Source organism: Siphateles boraxobius, unplaced genomic scaffold (assembly GCF_051911475.1).
Source record: "Siphateles boraxobius isolate OS27281-9 unplaced genomic scaffold, OSU_SipBor_1 77, whole genome shotgun sequence".
NCBI lineage: Eukaryota > Metazoa > Chordata > Actinopteri > Cypriniformes > Leuciscidae > Siphateles > Siphateles boraxobius.
Window position 1 is genome coordinate 15,319,561 of NW_027509205.1, and position 21,354 is coordinate 15,340,914.

At 38.0% G+C, this 21,354-nt stretch overlaps 2 protein-coding genes across 3 annotated transcripts in view; both read left to right on the forward strand.

Moving 5' to 3' along the window:
- The first annotated feature begins 1,728 nt into the window (after nucleotides 1-1,728).
- Nucleotides 1,729-14,555, forward strand: sars1 (seryl-tRNA synthetase 1). The gene is made up of 11 exons (XM_077219054.1): nucleotides 1,729-1,970; nucleotides 5,251-5,321; nucleotides 5,416-5,496; nucleotides 8,900-9,058; nucleotides 10,218-10,361; nucleotides 11,556-11,711; nucleotides 11,949-12,170; nucleotides 12,367-12,496; nucleotides 12,648-12,805; nucleotides 12,910-13,039; nucleotides 13,660-14,555. The coding sequence occupies exons 1-11, from the start codon at nucleotides 1,835-1,837 to the stop codon at nucleotides 13,815-13,817; spliced, it is 1,545 nt and encodes a 514-aa protein (XP_077075169.1). The 5' UTR covers nucleotides 1,729-1,834; the 3' UTR covers nucleotides 13,818-14,555.
- Nucleotides 14,556-15,340: 785 nt separating this feature from the next.
- chchd6a (coiled-coil-helix-coiled-coil-helix domain containing 6a) overlaps nucleotides 15,341-21,354 on the forward strand; it is a 78,892-nt gene continuing 72,878 nt past the window's right edge. The window contains exons 1-5 of one of the 2 annotated variants that reach the window (XM_077219194.1): nucleotides 15,341-15,386; nucleotides 15,481-15,592; nucleotides 16,502-16,580; nucleotides 16,717-16,813; nucleotides 20,267-20,411. In XM_077219194.1, coding sequence (XP_077075309.1) covers nucleotides 15,509-15,592; nucleotides 16,502-16,580; nucleotides 16,717-16,813; nucleotides 20,267-20,411 — 405 coding nt within the window. In that variant the 5' untranslated portion in view covers nucleotides 15,341-15,386; nucleotides 15,481-15,508. The remainder of the gene's footprint in view (nucleotides 15,387-15,480; nucleotides 15,593-16,501; nucleotides 16,581-16,716; nucleotides 16,814-20,266; nucleotides 20,412-21,354) is intronic. The other variant, XM_077219193.1, reaches the window with a different exon arrangement.

The window sequence follows — 21,354 nt, forward strand, 5'->3', positions numbered from 1 at the left end:
TTATAAACATAGACATCATATAGAGACTAGATGCCCTATTGGCCGCTGTGGCGCAAGAAATGCGGCCCCCATCTTAAATCGGTCATACTCCTATTTGCGTTGCATAGCAGCAGTAGATGCCAGAGCACTGTGCAGCATATTCCTGCTCAAATCGGCGGACCATCACTCGGGGATTACTTTTCACAAGTAAGATTTAACATTTAACATTACCGTACTATTGTTTGTATTTTGTGAGTAAAATATTCAATGTGTCCTGTATCGTAGCTACGTGTATGACCTTTGCAGCAAAAAAAAACGCGTGAAAATCAGTTCGGTATTCAGTGAGATATGATTAATTAAATGCGCTGGGAGCTCATTGCACCTGCCAAACAGATTACACTGAGCGGAGCGGGTGACCGGTTTAAGATGGCAGCCCCACGGCTCGTCCGCGCCAATAGGCAGTAGCGGTCGATAGGGCGTCTATCTATATGATGTCTATGTTTTTAAATGTCTATGTCCCTTAGTTGTTGTCCTAGTCCTTAAATTGCATTTGAATGTGTTCCCTTGCAAATAACAAATACACCATCTATGACTGAGTTATGCAGCTGGGATAGAATCTATGCTCCCTAATTGCTCTGGGATAGTAACAGGACTGATGGTCACAGGGCTGATGATTTGATGCTAATATGCTAATTTCTAGCTACCAGGTCAAGGTCAGAAAGGCACATGGTATGTAATCTGAAAGGTTAATTCTTCTAGATATTGGTAATATTAGGATTAATAAACAATTGTTTATATCTAGGCCTACACTTTAAAAAATGGTAACAGAACTGATGTTGTATGCCGACCCCTCTCTAACAACCACGATAAAACATGAAAAATAGGACAATTAAGAAGAGAGAAACTTATCCTTGCTTACACTGCGGAATCCACTTCATCTAAATGATGTCACTTCCTTGAAACGATGTCACTTCTGGTTTGTACCATTATTTTAAAAGGGTTTTTTGGTGATAGTAACAGGACTGATATGAAATTAGGGGACAGACTTATATTTCTAAGAAAATATATCTATTTTTGTCAAAACCATTGCGTAACAATGAGATTACACTTCAGACAATATAAAACTGTGAAAATTGGATAATTTTACTAACATTTTAAGAGAAGTCCTGTTGAAAAAGAACAACCATAGCGAGGGACAGGCTAAAATCCTTACACATAGTATATAATATGTGATTTTTATTATTAAAAATTATATTTTATTGGCTTTCACTTGGTCTTATATTGATGCATATGATCTATAGTAACATTACATTTTTAAATTACACATTTATTTTTTGTTAAAGCAACTTTAGAACTGATTATTTGTTAGGGACGCAAAAGGCACCGATTTCACGGAATCACCCATAAAACATTTTAAATGGGATATAAATTACATCCCATTTGAAATGTTTTATGTAGACTTACCAATTCAAGCCTGTGTTGCTGCTGGTAACCAGTAAACTTTAACACATTTAGACCACCAAGAAGAAGGAGGAAACATCCCAGTTGGGAATAAAATATCAATAATGACTTAGAAAGGTTATGTCATATTAATAAAGCCTTTATTAAAGGCCGCGCACTGCGCGCAGCAACCAAATTCGCGAAGCTTGTCTCATGAATATGAAATGACTTCGACTGCGTCGATTCAAAGTAATTAATATTAATTAGCTCAGTAGTATGATTCTGTACTTCGCCAGAGCAGAGTAATGAATATGCATAGCAGCAGGCTCTTTAGCGCCTCCTATCCATATTTCTCCATACTTTCCATATTCCTTTCATTCATCCTCACTGACTGCACACCGCGTCCACAGGCATCATGGTGCTCGATTTAGACCTGTTTCGCACCGACAAAGGTGGCGATCCTGAAATCGTGCGGGAAACCCAGAGGAAACGGTTTAAGGATGTGTCTCTGGTGGATAAACTGGTCCAGACGGATACAGAATGGAGGAAATGTGAGTATCGGCTAACGCTACTGCTAACGAAACACATGGCAGCCTGTGAATGAGAACAGATTGTGACACGTATAACAGACCTGTTAATCAACTTTAAGACTTTAAGATAGGAAACCCACACTGACTGTGCTAAAACACATAATAAAGTTAATATAAAATGCGTGGAAACGTGCAGAAACTGCATTACCGGTGTAACGTTACTGGAGTAGCATGTAGCATTGACGCTAATACTTAGTCTAACCCGCCTGTAATAGTGTGAATAACATTGTTTACGTCTGTTAATAAAACTTAACGTTATATCTGTTACTTAGCCTAATATAATTTTATATCGGGTGTTATTTGGGGATGAGGGGTATTAGTATGTATTGGTTAAACCTGTCCAGCATCACCCGGCTGTATCTGATGCAATCTCAATGTCAGAGTGAATTTAACAGAGAAGGAGCTGCTGACTGTCAGTGCTGTTGTGTGCCAGACTGTTCTTTCATCATGTTCTTGCCTATGCAACTAAAGTGAAAATATTAGGAATGACAGTTTGACAATTGAATTCCCTATTCCTTTAAATCCATCCAAAAGTCTCACTATTAATATTTTTAAGCATGGTGTGGTCACCATATGAATCAGGACTAAGGACTTTAAAGTCACCATGAAATAAAAATGTTCAATTCTTATTTTCTTTATTGCAGTATTTATTACAAATTATTTATCCATGCACATTAATATTGTTTTAAAATGAATCTGCTATCTCCTAATCTTTAATCAAAATAAATTCCCCTCCCACTTGCAGCGACATCTCTTCTCTTCTACAATGATGCGTTTACTGGCGTGAGGGCGGGACAACCTGTCCCTCACATGAGATCGACCAATAGCAAACCACAACCATCCAATGATTCAATCAATTCTTATGAACAAAATCAAGTACATAAAAAAAAAAAAAAAAAAATTCAACCCTACATTTTCTCTTGTCAAGAAGCCGTTTCACTTGTATATACTTCACAGTAGCGAAGAAAATACAAGTCGGCATCGAAACTTCAGTCTCATGCCGACTTGGGTGAATAATTCACCCAAAAATGAAAATGATCCCGTAATTTACTCGCCTTCAAGCCTATCTAGGTGTATATGACTTTCGTCTTTCAGCCAAACACAGTCATATTAAATAATATCCTGGCTCTTCCCAACTTTGTAATGACATTGAATAGAAAAAACGTATCCATCCATCATAAAAGTGTAATCCAGTATAGATCAGTCCAAACGTGGGTCTCATGATCACAAGCTCGCCAGCTTCGGTCTCCAGACAGGTAATTGCTATATACCTGAGATCGGTCGCATTCATGCACAATCAAATATACTTTGGTATAGCCCCCATGATTGCATAAATTTGAAATTAAAGGAACATTTACATCAGTAGAGGTATGGCCACTACTACAGATATAAGTCAACCAACTTTACTTGTCTTATAATATCTTTGGATTGGCCATGCCGTGGTTTCCCACGTACACTTATCTAAGGTAACATTAAATTAAAACAGAGGTAAGACACACCAAGATTTAGGTTGGTCAAGCAGCACTTTTGCTGCCCTAAATAGAAATTCACTTCTTGTCATTGCAAAAAACGTACACTTGAATTAGTGCCGAATATTAGTCTTCACTAATCTGATGATCTGATGATCAAAACTAGCGGTAACATACGGATCTGTTTAATCTACTTGGGAAAACAATTTCAGAGTCAGTCGGAATAAAATCAAATGTAACAATTTATTATTGTCAGGTAAATGTATCATGTCAATTTCATAATCAGTTCAAAGATAATAAATACAAAGCATCAAATGCTCTGGAATAAAGAGAGAAGATGCAAACCTGACATTATAAAATACATGATGCGGAGTGCCTGCATACACTCCGCATCACGGGCTAATTTGAGTTACAAATCGCCCCGAGCCTTCTTCAGCATCTCCCTAAATACTTAGACCAAGGCAGAAACCTTTTCTCAAATGTAAACAGAAGTTGATTTACATGGGGGCTCACCCACAGCAGTTAACAAGATATCTCTAAACTCTCCACACCTTATTACCTTTTGGGTTTACTTCTGTGGGATTGAGACCTTTGTAAAAGTCGCACTGAGATGTTTCAAATGATACCAAACATGTATAATACTGTATGATAATTGTTCATATTAAACCATATAGATTTTTGTGTGAATTCAGGTAGGGATGGATGAAGGGAATGATTTGTAAATTGGGAGGTGGTGATCAACTCAAGTGTGATCGTGTCTCGAATGGGGATGGTAATATAGCAAGAGAGTTCAGATGTTTATTTCCTTTGTTTATTAGAGAGTAGCTCTCTCTTCCAGTTCTTCCAGTTTCTCCATTCTTACAAAAGTAATCCATACGACTCCAGTGGGGTAATAAATGGCTTTTGAAGCGAAGCGATGGGTTTTTGTGAACATGCGTACGGGCATTGCCGAAAGCCAGTGATATATTGTTTATAAAGTTATAAATATGGATATTTTTCTTACAAAAACGGATTACTTCACAAAGCATTTTTAACCCACCATAGTCATATGGATTACTTTTATGATGGATGGATGCGCTTTTTGGAGCTTCAAAAACTCAATATTCAATGCCAGGATATTATTTAATAAAAACTCTGATTGTGTTCAGCTGAAAGAAGAAAGTCATATACACCTAGGTAGGCTTAATGTTGAGTTTATAATGAGAACTATTCCTTTAAACATAAATAGCATAGGAACAAATAATGCATCAATTAATTGCTTCATTCTAGACAACACTTGTTATGCTTTTGGGTGATTCCCTTTACAGCTGGCAAGAACATGTCCACTTTAGTGAATTTATAATTTTGTGACATTATTTTAAGTGGCAATAGAAATAATGATATATTTTTAATTGCAAAATATGTAATCTACATCAACTTTAATTTATGCTGCATTTAGTGTTATTTTTATATTATTATAGTATCTTTGATATTTTGAATTAGCTTTTATATTTAAATTAACTTTTCTTTTTCTTTTTAAACTTATTTTATATTGGATTGTATTCCTTATTCTAGTACTGTGAAAATATGCTGATATTGTAAAAGTGTGATTTTTATTAGTTGGTGGGTGCCAGATTCATAATATTACGAGAAATACAACTACTGAAAAGTAAAAATTCAATTCAGTTGTCATTGCTTGTAGCTTAATTCCACATTTACTTTCTTGCCAGACCATTTGCCAGTATATCAGTGATATGCATTGATGTTAGAAATATATTTTTTTGTGCCTCCAGGTCGCTTCACGGCGGATAACCTAAACAAGGCCAAGAATCTGTGCAGCAAAGCCATCGGTGAAAAGATGAAGGTACGTAAAGCAGCTGTCATATATTTGTTTTCATCTGTTATCATTGAGTAGTAGTAATAATATTCTGCTTGCTGGTCGTATGATGTTTTTGCAGAAGAAAGAGCCAGTTGGTGACGATGACACTCTTCCAGAAGAGGCTCAGAATCTGGAAGCCCTCGCTGCAGAAACATTATCAGTGAGTCAAGCAATAATGTATAATTCACATAATTATTGTATAATAAGTGTGTATACATTACCATTCAAAAGTTTTAGATCAGTAAGGTTTTTTCTAGGTTTCAAAAGCAGTCTCTTCTGCTCACCAAGGCTGTATTTATTTGATCCAAAATACATCAAAAACTGTTGATTTTTTTGTTGTTGTTGTTTTTAATTTAAAACAAAATATTTCACTTACTGTATTAGCTGCATTTTGGATCAAATAAATGCAGCCTTGGTGAGCAGAAGACACTGCTTTTTAAAACATGAGAAAATCTTATCGATCTAAAACTTTTGAACGGTAGTGTATATATTTTATATAGTGTATATATTGGCACTTTTCCACAGCATGGTACGGCTCGGTGCGGCTCAGTTCGGCTCGGCGCGGCGCGGTTCGGCTCGCTTCACTTTTCCACTGCGTGGTACGACTCGGCACGGCACGGCTTGGTTCGCTTTAGCTCGGTTTGCTTTTTCCACTGCAGTTAGTACGGCTTCAGAGTGGGTGGGATTTTAGACTGATCGTTATAGTTTATCCGCTCCTCGGCAATCAACGAGAGGAAGGTCTACTGACCACGATTCAGCCATTTCTTCTTTGGAAGTTTTTTTTTCGTCAAGTAAGTAGTTTTAAAACGGGTGCCACAGTGGTGGCTGTTACTGGGTATTTAAATCTAGCGGGTTTGATGTCTCGGAAATACAATGACGCTGGTAGTGACGATTCTGTCTGTCTGACCAATCAGTGATCTTCAGTGTTATCATGTCACATTTTAGTATCCGTACGGTACGCTTGGAACCTCAACAGAGGTGGTACCATTTAAAGCGAGCCGAAGCGAGCCGTACCGTACCATGCAGTGGAAAAGCGCCAAAGCGTGTCGTACCGAACCGAACCGTACCGTACCATACCATGCAGTGGAAAAGCACCATATGATATATTATACACTATCAGTCACAAGTTTTGAAAGATTTCTCTTATGCTCACCAAGGCTGAATTGATTTGAACAAAATTACAATAAAAACAGTAATATTGTGAAATATTATCACAATATACATGTATTAATATATATTGTGTATACTATATGAATGTATTTTGTATTTTATTTATATTGTAAATTATTCCTGTGTTGGCAACAGATTTTGCTGCCTAATATTTTTTATAGATTTTTTTTTGACAGAAGTGTCGACATATATTAGGGTTGGGTAGCGAACTCATTACTTTTAATGGGACCGACCGAATTACGTCAGTACTACCGAGTACTGATTCACATTAAAAGAATCAGTGTCAAATTTCGGTACCTGAGAACGCATCTGGGCGCCAGAGTAAGACTATTTAGATATGAATCCTGCATGTTCTGCGTGTCTCTGTGTGAATGAATGCCGCAGACTCGCAGTTTCATTTACCACATACACTGAAGCACGCGTGACGTGCTTTTTCAGCCTCTGCAGTCTCACTATATGAGAACATGAATTAGTTTGTTTTTTTATTACTAAATTTTTTTTAAAATTAATATTCAAGCATCACAGACAATGGAAGACAGCGACCAAGGCATCTCTGGCATAATGTCAATAACACTTCTACAAATGACTTTCTTTACAGTTATTGAGGTAAACATGCCTAAATTGCTGAAAAAAGGTACCGTTGGGTACCAGCACAGAATTTCAGGTACCGGTTAAAATGTGAACGGTACCAAACCCTAAAAATAAAGATTATATATATAATATACACTATATATATATATACAGGTCCTTCTCAAAAAATTAGCATATTGTGATAAAGTTAATTATTTTCCATAATGTAATGATACAAATTAAACTTTCATATATTTTAGATTCATTGCACACCAACTGAAATATTTCAGGTCTTTTATTGTTTTAATACTGATGATTTTGGCATACAGCTCATGAAAACCCAAAATTCCTGTCTCAAAAAATTAGCATATCATGAAAAGGGTCTCTAAACGAGCTATTAACCTAATCATCTGAATCAACTAATTAACTCTAAACACCTGCAAAAGATTCCTGAGGCTTTTAAAAACTCCCCGCCTGTTTCATTACTCAAAACCGCAATCATGGGTAAGACTGCCGACCTGACTGCTGTCCAGAAGGCCATCATTGACACCCTCAAGCAAGAGGGTAAGACAGAAAGAAATTTCTGAACAAATAGGCTGTTCCCAGAGTGCTGTATCAAGGGCACCACAGTGGGAAGTCTGTGGGAAGGAAAAAGTGTGGCAAAAAACGCTGCACAACGAGAAGAGGTGACCGGACCCTGAGGAAGATTGTGGAGAAGGACCGATTCCAGACCTTGGGGGACCTGCGGAAGCAGTGGACTGAGTCTGGAGTAGAAACATCCAGAGCCACCGTGCACAGGCCTGTGCAGGAAATGGGATACAGGTGCCGCATGCCCCAGGTCAAGCCACTTTTGAACCAGAAACAGCGGCTGAAGCGCCTGACCTGGGCTACAGAGAAGCAGCACTGGACTGTTGCTCAGTTTTGCATGTCATTCGGAAATCAAGGTGCCAGAGTCTGGAGGAAGACTGGGGAGAAGGAAATGCCAAAATGCCTGAAGTCCAGTGTCAAGTACCCACAGTCAGTGATGGTCTGGGGTGCCCTGTCAGCTGCTGGTGTTGGTCCACTGTGTTTTATCAAGGGCAGGGTCAATGCAGCTAGCTATCAGGAGATTTTGGAGCACTTCATGCTTCCATCTGCTGAAAAGCTTTATGGAGATGAAGATTTCATTTTTCAGCACGACCTGGCACCTGCTCACAGTGCCAAAACCACTGGTAAATGGTTTACTGACCATGGTATTACTGTGCTCAATTGGCCTGCCAACTCTCCTGACCTGAACCCCATAGAGAATCTGTGGGATATTGTGAAGAGAAAGTTGAGAGACGCAAGACCCAACACTCTGGATGAGCTTAAGGCCGCTATCGAAGCATCCTGGGCCTCCATAACACCTCAGCAGTGCCACAGGCTGATTGCCTCCATGCCACGCCGCATTGAAGCAGTCATTTCTGCAAAAGGATTCCCGACCAAGTATTGAGTGCATAACTGAACATAATTATTTGAAGGTTGACTTTTTTTTTTTGTATTAAAAACACTTATTTTATTGGTCGGATGAAATATGCTAATTTTTGAGACAGGAATTTTGGGTTTTCATGAGCTGTATGCCAAAATCATCAGTATTAAAACAATAAAGGACCTGAAATATTTCAGTTGGTGTGCAATGAATCTAAAATATATGAAAGTTTAATTTGTATCATTACATTATGGAAAATAATGAACTTTATCACAATATGCTAATTTTTTGAGAAGGACCTGTATATATATATACCCATTAAACAATGGTTCACAACCCATCTGTGAGCATTAATTCTGCATTCTGTCTCTGGCAGCCCCTCACGGTGACTCAGATTAAGAAGGTGCGGTTACTGGTGGACGAGGCTGTGCAGCAAACAGACAGTGATCGTCTAAAGCTGGAGGCAGAGCGCTTTGAGTTCCTGAGAGAGATCGGAAACCTCCTACATCCCTCTGTGCCCATCAGCAACGATGAGGTGAGTTTCAGCGTGTTTTTATATACACAGTACACTAGGCAGGTCCTGCAAACCAAATACATTGCCTGGCCAAAATAAATATATAAATCACACACTCTAATATTTTGCTAGACTGTTTTTTGCTTTCATATAATCCATTCAATCCATAAAATCTATTCACTTCTTTTCTTTAATCCTCAAAAAGTATAAACACTCTCAATAATCTGCCCGTATTGATTTTCTGAGCACTATGATGTCATAATGCTCATGCTCCGCCCATGACCACTGACAGACTGTCCGGTGTTAGCATATTTCTGCCCTCAGTCATTCGACACCCCCCATGGAAGAGAGAGGTGGGGTGAGCAGTCTCTCATTATCATTTATAGAGACATGCATCGAAACAGGTCGCTGTGAACAGAGCTGTTTTTGAGGAGGTAAAAAGGGTGTTGTTTTACTCAACCATTGAGGAATTTAACCAAAGTATATTACAAACTTTACATGAACACCCCAAAGAATTATACCAACTTGTGGAAAATGGGCATCCGATGACCCCTTTAAGGTCTGGACTCTAGTGGCCAATTCATGTGTGAATGTTTGTCTCATGCCCCCTGAACTACTCTTGCACAATTTGATCCCGATGAATCCTGGCATGGTCATCTTGGAATATGCCCATGCATATTCAAAAAAATCCATTGATGGAAAAACCTGGTCATTCAGTATGTTCATATACTAGAGTGGGCCCGTCACTCTGGAACAGGGTAAATCTGGACTCCTCAGACCACATGACCTTTTTCCATTGCTCCAGAGTCCAATCTTTATGCTCCCTAGCAAATTGAAACCTTTTTTTCCACAATTAGCCTCACTGATTAGTGGTTTTCTTAAGGCTACACAGCTGTTTAGTCCCAATCCCTTAAGTTCTTTTTGCATTTTGTGTGTTTAAATGCTCTTAGTTTCACTATTAAACACGACAGTGTGTTGTACTGATGATTTTTTACTATTTGATTTCACCTAACGTTTAAGTGATCTCTGATAATGATCATTAAAAAAATGTCCAACCACATTTCTTCCTCGAAGATGATGGTTCACCACTGTCCTCCCAGGTTTGGCCAGGCAGTGTATAATGTAGCATATGTTGTTGCTTAACTTATTCAACTGGTAAAACGTTGTTTCTCTTTCTCAGGACGCCGATAATAAGGTGGAGCGCACCTGGGGTGACTGCACAGTGCAGAAGAAGTACTCTCACGTGGACTTGGTTGTCATGGTGGATGGATACGAAGGGGAAAAAGGAGCCATCGTGGCTGGAAGCAGAGGATACTTCCTAAAGGTTTGTTTTAGGGCTGCACGATTAATCGTTAAAAGATCGCAATCTCGATTCAACCCCCCATGCGATCTTAATCCTGCATTTCTACGATTCTGCCAATGATATTCAACGAGATAACGCGCTAATTAAGGGTGGAATGGATCGCACTTCGGTTCTGCGGTTCGGCACGCATGTGATTCGCGGATTATCTGCTAAATATAACCATCATAGAGTTTATCATTGGGACGTGTATTGTCTTGCCAATTTACAAATTCAAACAATTTACATCGCAGAAGAAGAGAGGAAAACCGGGACTCACGCATTATCTGTGCGCACAGCCCCCAGCCACACACTCGAAACGCGCAGAGAGAGAGAGAGAGAGAGAGAGAGGCGCGTGTCAGACAGCGTTGATGCCTCTTTCGCGTTTCCTTGCCCTTGAACGAACACAAACACAAAATTGTCAAAATACCTGTCTAAATGGACGTCTCAACAACTATTCTCTCGTTTATGTCATAAGTGAACAGTTGAGATACAAATGGATGTTTGTCATTTTTTTCCAGTCTGTGCAGTCGGTCTTAAAGTGACAGCACACACTTAATATATATACATACACTGTTTTCTGTGTTATTGATATTAATAAAACAACGAAATACAGATACATTATTTTAATAATGACTGTTCACTGGTTTTAAATAATGTGTGAACTTTATCAGTTAGGCTATTCGTTTTTAATGTAGCTATCGAAAAACTTCAAGTGAGCTTTAAGTAATAAATGAAAATCAAAGTTATATTATAAAACAAAGAAATAGACAAAGACAATTTTTTGTTACTCCTGCACTTTATTATACTGAATGTCCTGTGTTTTTTGTTGTTGGTTTTTTTTTTGTACTTCAGTGCAGTAAATTTTGGTTGAAAAAATGAGAATCGTGTAAGAGAATCGTGATCTCAATTCCAATGGAGAAAAATCGTGATTCACATTTTAGCATGACTCGTGCAGCCCTAGTTTGTTGCCCTTCAACCTAAAACTAATTTTTTTGTGGATTGTCAAACTGTGCAAGGAAGGGAACTGAAGGACAACGGGATTGTTTTGAACTGTCTGAACATTTCAATACTGAGCATGTGGTAACCATTTAGCCTTGTTGCACAATATTTACCATGTCAGTTCTTCAAAAAGCATTTGGCACCCATTTTTAAATTTCACGTTGTATTGTATTTCAGGGGCCTTTAGTTTTCTTGGAGCAGGCTTTAATTAACTATGCTCTGCGGATCCTGTACAGCAAGAACTACAACCTGCTGTACACACCCTTCTTCATGAGGAAAGAAGTCATGCAGGAGGTCGCTCAGCTCAGCCAGTTTGATGAGGAGCTCTATAAGGTTTATCCTATATCTAGTGCTTAATACTTTATTTTGACCTTTTGATGTATTTAAAAGTATATACTAATGTGTATATGTGTGTATGTATGTATGCATGTTTGTATAATGTGTGTATACATCTATATATATATACACATACACATATATACATTAGTTGCACAAAAGTTGACATCATCATGCTAGAACCACTTAATACAACTAACAAAACAAAGCATTTAGTGTAAAGTGTTTGTTTAGGTGATCGGGAAGGGAAGCGAGAAGTCTGACGACAGTTCAGTAGACGAAAAGTACTTGATTGCCACATCGGAGCAGCCAATTGCAGCTTTCCTGAGAGATGAATGGCTGAAGCCAGAGGATCTCCCCATCCGCTATGCTGGCTTCTCCACCTGCTTCAGACAGGAAGTGGGCTCTCACGGCAGAGACACGCGCGGGATCTTCAGGGTCCATCAGTTTGAGAAGGTCTGAGCAATTCTATCATGAAAATAATGTGTGAACAGTGGAATATTAATTTTAGATGACTGTATTATTTCATAACAATGAATAGACCTCTATCAAATTTTGCAGTAAGTAAAGATCTTCTGGTATTATTTATAAGAATCTTGTTCAAGTATGAAATCACAACCTCTACAAACTCTTGTTTGAAAATGCTTTCCAGATCGAGCAGTTTGTGTACGCCTCTCCTCATGACGGCAAGTCCTGGGAGATGTTTGATGAGATGATTGGAACAGCTGAAGAATTTTATCAGTCGTTAGGAATCCCCTACCGCATCGTCAACATTGTGTCGGGTTAGTTCACATTGTCCAGTTTTTCCATTGAGAGCACCAATGGAACTAATAAGCCACCATTTGTTGGAAAATCTTGAAAATCTTTATCAGCTTCCTGTAAAAAAAATAAAAATAAGAAGCTTCAAATTAATTGTTTGCTTTTGTTTCACAGGTGCTTTGAACCACGCTGCTAGTAAAAAGCTGGATTTAGAGGCTTGGTTCCCAGGCTCACAGGCTTTTAGAGAGCTTGTGTCATGCTCAAACTGCACAGATTACCAGGCTCGTCGCTTGCGTATTCGCTACGGTCAGACTAAGAAAATGATGGACAAGGTACAGTTCTACTCCACTGTTCTGAAGAAGGATGCTGGGTTATCTGTTTTTACCATTTGAGGTTGGTTTGATTGACTATTGTGATTGTGTCTGTTTTCTTAAAGGCTGAGTTTGTGCACATGCTAAATGCCACCATGTGTGCGACCACTCGCGTTATGTGTGCTATCCTGGAGAACTTCCAGACAGAGGAAGGCATTATGGTTCCAGAACCTCTCAAGGCATTTATGCCTCCAGGTGAGCACCCTTGAGTATATATCTGTTTACCTGGATAGGTTATAGAAAAGTTTACCTCAATCTTATTCTACATGCATAAAAAATACTTGTTTTGGGATGCCATAACCAATTTGTTAAAGATTAGGGTGGAAGTCGTATGGAATTTAACGATTCTGGTTCTGATACTGATTCCTCTGAATGATTCTTTTGGGAATCATACAACACTGGTTGCTTTGTATGTTTTTGTTTTCCAAAAAAATAACATATTCACACAAGTAAGGGTGTAATGGATCGTAGTTGAGCCGTGATCCGTACGAACCAGGACCCACGGTTCGGCACGCATGTGATTCACAAATTAATTGCCAAGTTTAACCATTATAGAGTGAAAGTATATAATTTGCACTTGTTTATTTTTGACAATTTACACATTCAAAAGATTTTAAACCATTCAAGCGCTAGAAGAGGCGAAATAGAACTCTATTGCACGCTGTTATCTGTTTTTCAATCAAAAGAACTGGATAGGAGAGCTATAATTGGACCTTTTATATAGCTGTTCAATGTGTGTAGGTTATGTTTCCTCTGATAAGTAGTAGTCACCAATTGTCTCCAATCAATCTCAATATTATGGTTTCTTTACTCAGGTTTAACAGAAATGATCAAGTTTGTGAAGCAAGCCCCTATTGAACTGGAGGCAACCAAGAAGCAGAAGAAACAGCAGGAAGGAGGGAAGAAGAAGAAACAGGGCGGTGACGCTGATATAGAGAACAAAGTGGAGAACATGTCAGTCAATGACTCTTAGACACGCCCCCTTGCAATCCTAGCCAATCATAATGGTTCACAAGACCTCCATTTTCTGTACCCCATTCACAAACATTGTCCACTGAAGCTGTCACATGGTTTTGTCCCTGTCATGCCCCTGCCTCACTTTACTTTCTCTGGGACAGTCCTACAGTGGCGCTGTCTGTCTAACGGTGATGATGGTGTCATGTTTAATAATCTTATTTTAAATTATTCTCAAATCATTTTCCTACAAAGGGGTCTTTGAAATCTTCAATTAAATGCATGATGTTGTGACAGACATTTAGCCATTAGACCGAAATGCCTTGGCACTGTAATTACCTGAGTCATTGTATTATTATTCTGCTGTTGAATTAAAGGGAACATGCATGGTCATAACAGTTAGTACTGGGATTATTCTGCATCAGTGCCACATTGAAGGTGGGAGTTTTAGGAAATTCTTAATGGAAATCGGTTCTAGATAACGGACAGACCTCTTTCAATATCCTGTCTTACAATTAATATTTGCGCTATAATAAAAAGTTAAGGAAATTGATTACTGTGCACTTATTGTTCACGTTGTCACAAAAGTTAAAGTGAGCAGCTTTCTGTCATTTATGTCTGTCTTTTGCTTCATAGAAACATTTCTTGTGATTTGTCTATAAAACAGGGAATGTTATTATATGTACAGTACTTGCTTAAGATGCCTTGTGTGAGGAGTATGATGGCACTTGTGGATAAATCAATACCTGAAAGAAAACATTGTCTCTGAATTATGTTTCGTGTTATGCTTTTTCTGAATGCATGCATATTACATTAAGGGTGTTAAATGTAAGAGGCTATTATCTCATTGCACACTTTTATCTGAAGCAACATCAAATTTAGGAAAACATTAAGCAATTTATTGTGCAGGAATCATCAATTTAACTCCGAGTACAAGTAGTCAACTTTATTATTAGTCATCTAATGTGGATGTTTTTAGAACGCTTATTTCATATGCCAAAAAAATCGACTTTAAGCATTTACATAGTAATAAAAATCATTTATTTTCTCTTATATATAGTTGTGAAGAAAGACTGCATAGTTGCTATCAAATGTATACTTTATTCAAACCCATTAGATCATGGAGTTTGTTTTTTTGCAAAAATTATTAGAATCAAATAAGAAAACACTTGTGTTAATCCACATATTGTTTATGAAGGGTTTTTGGAAAATCTTACCCACTAAATGGTCATTGGAGGTAATAAAAAAGCAGTATACTAATTTAAAACTTTTTACCTCATGCAAGAAACCACTCTTTCCTGGACTTTTGGAAGTAATTTGATTCAACTGGAGCACAAGTTTCAATCATTTAACTCAACTTTAGGTTTCTTGTTTTCAAAGTGTATGTTTTTTGTGAAGTACACTTGTGAAATAAGTACACTAAAGCATCAAACCCCTCTAAATAAGGACTGAGTGAGTCTGATGGACTGCAACTCCCAGAAGCCCTTTCTCCAGTCACCGATATATCCTGAGATTCCATTGGCTCATTGCAATGTCATTCGCCAATAGTGTTTCAGAATACTGCCTTACAAACTGCCACTTCCCAACGGTGAGATGTAAATCTGTCAAACATATCGGGGTATTTACTAAATAATTTGTGTTCATTTCAGTTAAAGAATAAAATCGTTTATCTTTTATTAAAGATCCATTAACGAAGCTGTACATAAAGCGATGGGATCCGGAGAAAGCACGTCAAGGAGAGTTTCTTTCGGCCTAGATGAGGATGACAGGGTGAGGATTCTGCGTGGAGTGAAGGTAATCTAACATAAGATATTTATTACCTTCAAGTCATTCTGGTGATGTACGATTTTGGTTGGTATTGCGGGAATTTGTACCGTGAATTTGCAACAGGGTTAACCGAACGTCCTTCAATGAACGGGACGAGTTTGGGAAAACAGGCCACAATGTTGATTCGGATGTCTGTCATTTCACAAATAGATAACGTAGCTAACGTTACATGGATATCTGCAGTCCGCATATGATTGTCAGCTCAGGCTAATGAACGAGTCTCAAAACCGAGAAACTGTTTCCTGATTTGGAAGTTGTGTTGGACTGATACCTTAACGTTAACTTACTGACCTAGCGTGTCCTTATGTGTGCAGAAGTGTCATTGAAACTAAGGGCAGGTGTATGGTAACGTTAACGTTGCTGTCTGGACATTAAGCGCGGGTAATAATACTCTTACAATAGAGTTGACCACAGATTAGCTTGCTCTGGAAAGTGTCATTCTTCTAAGTGACTGAAATCGATCACTATATAGATCTTTAATAGATCATATATGAAATGAGTGGTTGCATGATTAGGCAAATTGGTAAAAACAAGTGTGTGTTTGTGTGTGTTATGTTCGTGTTATATGCAAATCATTGAATCATTCGTTCAATGTCACTAGAAAAACACTGAGAGTTATTCTACTTTATTAATGTTTGTGTGTTTACAAATCTGCAAGGATACCCAAGAACGAATGATTAAGCTTTATAAGTGACAAATTACAAAAAGTAGATCTATGTTTTTCCCCTTCCATTTTGTCAACTGCTGTGCATTACCTACTTTTTGTCAATCTATAGATAAAAAAACGATAATAGCCTAAATTATGAGTTATCAGTGACATCATTGCTTCATTTACGTTGTGGTTTGATCACTCATTTTATACATTTATGTTCTTAGCTGTCTGAAGACGTCCTACAGCGCATGAGGAATGTCAGTGCTGATCCAAGACCACCTGTCAACAATAAAGAAAACCTAGGTATGACATAATATTTTCCATGTTCGTAAATGTTTGCAGTTTATATGCTTGTGTGCTTACGAGATGCAATAAGTGAGATATTAAATTTGTAATGCATGTTAGCGATAATTATTTTAGTTTGTCTATAACTTTGCAGGTCAGCAGGCTCGAACGTCCAGCGCATCTGACCCACAACCTCCAAAAACACAGGCCAAGACGACTTTTCCTGATACTAAAGAGGAGCTCAGGAAGAGGTAATCCTAGGGGTTTTTCAAATTGGGGTCCAGGGACCACCAAGAAAGTGCTAGGGTGTCCTTTGAAAAGTTTTGAGAAAAATAAATAAAAATTATAATAAAAAGGATTAAAATAAATAAATAACAGTTATGTTAAAATAATTAAATGAAATATATATTAAAAAAACAATACATTTCATTGTATAATTTTGTGAGTAGAATTTTTTAATGTGTTTAAAGTTAAATTTGAAAGCTGTTTAATTTAGAAAATTAAGTAATGTGCCTTAAATCACCATTACTGGTGTGCATATTGAGACAAAACAATGGCAGTGACATATTTTAAGATAGGTCAGTGCAAGTTGCTTTCAGTTAAAACAGCTCAAACATGCATTTAAGTCTGAGACTAGGTTTGAGCCTTGCCTGTAAAATCGGGCACTAATCTATTCAAACTTACTAAACATTTTCCAAATAACATTTTAAGATTGGTATAAAAAAGTCTCTATATACATGAAAATATATTGCTGGCTTTTAAATTTTATAAAGATCATATTTGGTTGTCTGTCTGTGGCATGAAAAAGCTTGGCATCAATCAAGTTTTTAATGTTGTTTAAATGCCCATGGGGTTTTAATATGCTTTAAGACAAACCATGTGCAAATTCATCAGTCAATGCCATTGTTGAGTATTTTCTCCTTAAAAACGGCAGTGAACCAAAGACAGTTTAAAAAACGCGGTTTGAAATGGCTGGTGTTTCTGACATCACAAACTACCTTGTAACCAATCACGTCAATGTGTGATAATCATAGACTGTAAAAAAAGATGGACGACGCCCCTTCGCTCTCTTCCATTGGCGAGAAGTGAAGCCGCCATTGTCCCGTTATGACGCTGACATCTTGAGACTTGAATCTGCGCAGTTGGGATTTCGGGGCCAGACCTGCGCAGTAGTGAGCAGGAAGTAAAGCCGTGAAATCAACGCCCCGCCCTCACTCTCGCTGAATCAATTACAAGCACACGCCCCTGGGCCTGCACTTTTTTTAAGTGGCCTGTCTGCTCCATTCTGCTCCAATTTTAATGTCTGCTGATTGCAGTACTTTGTTATTATAAGGTAAATACAACTACTAACCACATAGTCATATTTAAAAAGTAACATTAATATATCCTATACTAGTATAACTTAGGATATATGAATGTGTTAATATAGGACCTATACTGTAAAATACGAGTAGCCTACTCATATTACTGCAATTAAACAACTATCACAATTTGGTGGACAGCTAAATCAACTTCGTATTTAGCTCATGTAGTCTGTTTTAGCTGGGTTAGCATCCTATAATTTATTAATTTATTTTGTATGCGCAAAAAACTCAAAGATTGATCGGACATGCCAGATCGGTTAGCACATTCTACTGCAGAACAACCCATTATGTCGGTGTGAAATAATTAATTATAGAAATTTAGATATTTAAAGCTACAATCTCCTCAGTCCTCAAAAGATCCCGAAAAAAAGTCCGTTGGTGCTTCTGCGACTACTACCCTCAGAGAACCTGTCAATCACAGCTGTCAGTCATGTACGCCAAAGCGCCGTTTTTATAGCATCATATAAATAAAAACAAACTTATTTTAAAAACAAACACTTGAAATTACATCAGCGTGGTGAAAACTACAGTAAATGACAGAAACTATGTTTGGAAAAAAGATAAGTGAAGTGTAATTTAATTGTTTAGTTGGTCTCACGTCCCGTTGAATAACATGGGGAGGCGGGGTTTATGACCTATACTAGGACCGGTCACCGGGGGGCGATCGAGACGTTTTGGCTTCACTTTTCAGGTCTTGTGCGGCACGCTTCGTGATAATCAACGAGTGGATCTCTGAGCTGGTGTGAGTGAGTGGGGGCGGGGCTAATTAGCATATTCATTGAACCGTGTATACTTATACACTGCACGATTTTCAAAGTAGTAGGTTCACTGTTCACACTGCACGACTATCTGGGGTAACATTCAGTTGCCGCTGTGTTCACACTGCACGATGGATCGGCGACAGGGGGATTCACACTGCATACAAAAGAAAGAATCGCCGGCAACTTCTGTCTGGTCCGCAAACTACGTTTCACAACCAAACACACGCGAGAAGAATAAGGAGATAACGCAAGATCACGCGTGCGTGAGACTGAAAATGTTATTAAAAATGATAGCCCACAAGAAGCTTGCGATCCAAATTTTCTGTGCGCTGATTTGCAGCGAAAAGGAGAAAAATTCAAAAGGAAATGGTTGGTTGGTTGGAAAAGTAGACACGGGGAGCAAGGATTGTGTGTTCTGCAAAGAGAGATGGGGGGGAAATAAATAATTTTGCAATGTGCTGCTGTTCAAGAAAATGTTTGTACTTTGTTTCTGTTTGATATAATTGTAAATATATCTATTAAAATACTGATATTCTGGTTTATAACTCCTCCCTGAAAATCCCACTGCCTTGTATCTTGCTTTCTCATTGGCTGTAGGTCATCGCCGATGTAGTTTTCAGTCAGAACACATTCACACAGCAGGATTTTCAGGTCCAGATATTGAGCATGCCAAATATCTCACGGGCGTCGGCGACTCCTCAGCGATTCTCTCAGATCACGTCTTTGATCATTCACACTGTGTGATTGTCACTCGCGTGAACGAGCACCGATTTACCTATGATTTCGGGCATTTGTTGGCGATCTCACAAAACCTGTCGGCGAGCGAAAATTGGGCCTAAAATCATTCAGTGTGAACTCGGCATAAATGAGGCAAGGGTGTAGAGTTACATTCAAGCTATTTTAAGGTTTTTTTTAAGGAAAAAAATTAAATATGTAATTTTGGTGATCAAAGATGAGTTTTAAGGGATACAATTGACAACAGGGGGACTTTTAAACCGTGCTCTAGTCTATTTTTTTGGCATTGCACACCAAGACAGGATTTTGGACTAAAAAATGTATTTATATAAACAATATATCATCTTCTCAGAACAGTGTCACTTTGAGGTGGCCCAAGTCATTTGATACAGCAATATTATTGCTAAACACCGATCCAGATGACACCTCTTTAATTCTAGCTCTAAAGAGCCTTTCTGAACTGTTCCTGAATTACTTCATGCAAATCTGTTGCATGTGTGAAGCTGACATTTTAAAACACCCACCTTGCATTTTAACAAATGTATGATTTATTTATAAATGTATTCATTTGTCATTTATTATGCTTCTAATCTTACAATATACATGTATTGACTGTAAATGTCTAACGAGTTGCTCATAAAGTTCCCACAAAAGATAAGACCGTAAATTTGAATGGGACTCATTTTTTCCATGATTTTTTCCAAGTGTGAATCATAGTTGAAACAAGCACAAGAACAAAGGACAAAACACTGAAACTCAGTGGTAGGTTTAAGAACTGCAGTGAGTGAATCATGGGTTGGAAACAGGCATGTAAATAAAGCTGTGTGTGTGTGTGCTTGTACAGGTATGAGCAGCAGCAGGCCATTATACAGGAGGAGTTGGCTCGGATCGCACGCAAAGAGAGAGAGGCAGCGCGGCAGGACATCACTCGAGCGGTGCAGAGAGAGCGGGTACAGACGCGGCAGGAGTCTGAGAAAGCCAAACAGCTGGTGAGACTCTTCTACAAAACGCTTCAGCACAGCACAATACTTCAGGACAGAAGTATAACGGTGCATGCAAACACACTCTGACTCCACTGCACCCTGAGACAGGCAATGTAAATACTAGGGCTGGGTATTGACACAAATTTCACAATTCGATTCGATTTCGATTCACAAGCTTGCAATTCGATTCAATTTTGATTTCGATTCAGTATTGATTATTTTGGATGTCAGGTACAATACATGGCAAATTTTCTCAAGGAAAACAAATCTCTTAGCCAATGCTGTAAATTATGGGAGTCAGTTGTAGCCTATAGGCTTCATTAGCCTACTATAATATTGAAGGTAAAAATTAACTGATTGAAACTATTAAATTACACTTATTTAATTTTACAATAATAAAGTTATATGGAATATGACAGCCACCATTTAAATGTTTATAACAACTTTCCAGATTTATTTTAATGTAAAGACTCTGGGGCGGATCTAATCCGTGGGGAATTTGCATATAATAATTAATAATTGGTAATTAATAATTATTCATACATGTTTGGATTAGATCAGTCTTACATGTTAATAAAACTCCCGATAAGGGATGATATGTCATTTTACCTGCATGCATGTCTGTGTATCCTTGCACTTAACCACAAGTTGATTGCAATTAACTACACGGACCACGTCTTATAAAACAGGCTAAATTAATTAGCTCAATTGTCAGACTAATATTTGTGGGAATCCACAATATCATCTTACTTTATAGGATTTCAGGAAAAGCAATTCTGTGGCCACAAGAATTGGGTTTCCTGCCCTATAAACACATACTCTTTAAAGTATCTTTAATTTGTAAGCTTGTTGCTATAAGATCTTTTGACACTTAAAGGGATACTCCACCAGTTTTTCCTATTAAACTATGTTATTCCCTTAACTAAGACGAGTTGATACATACCTCTCT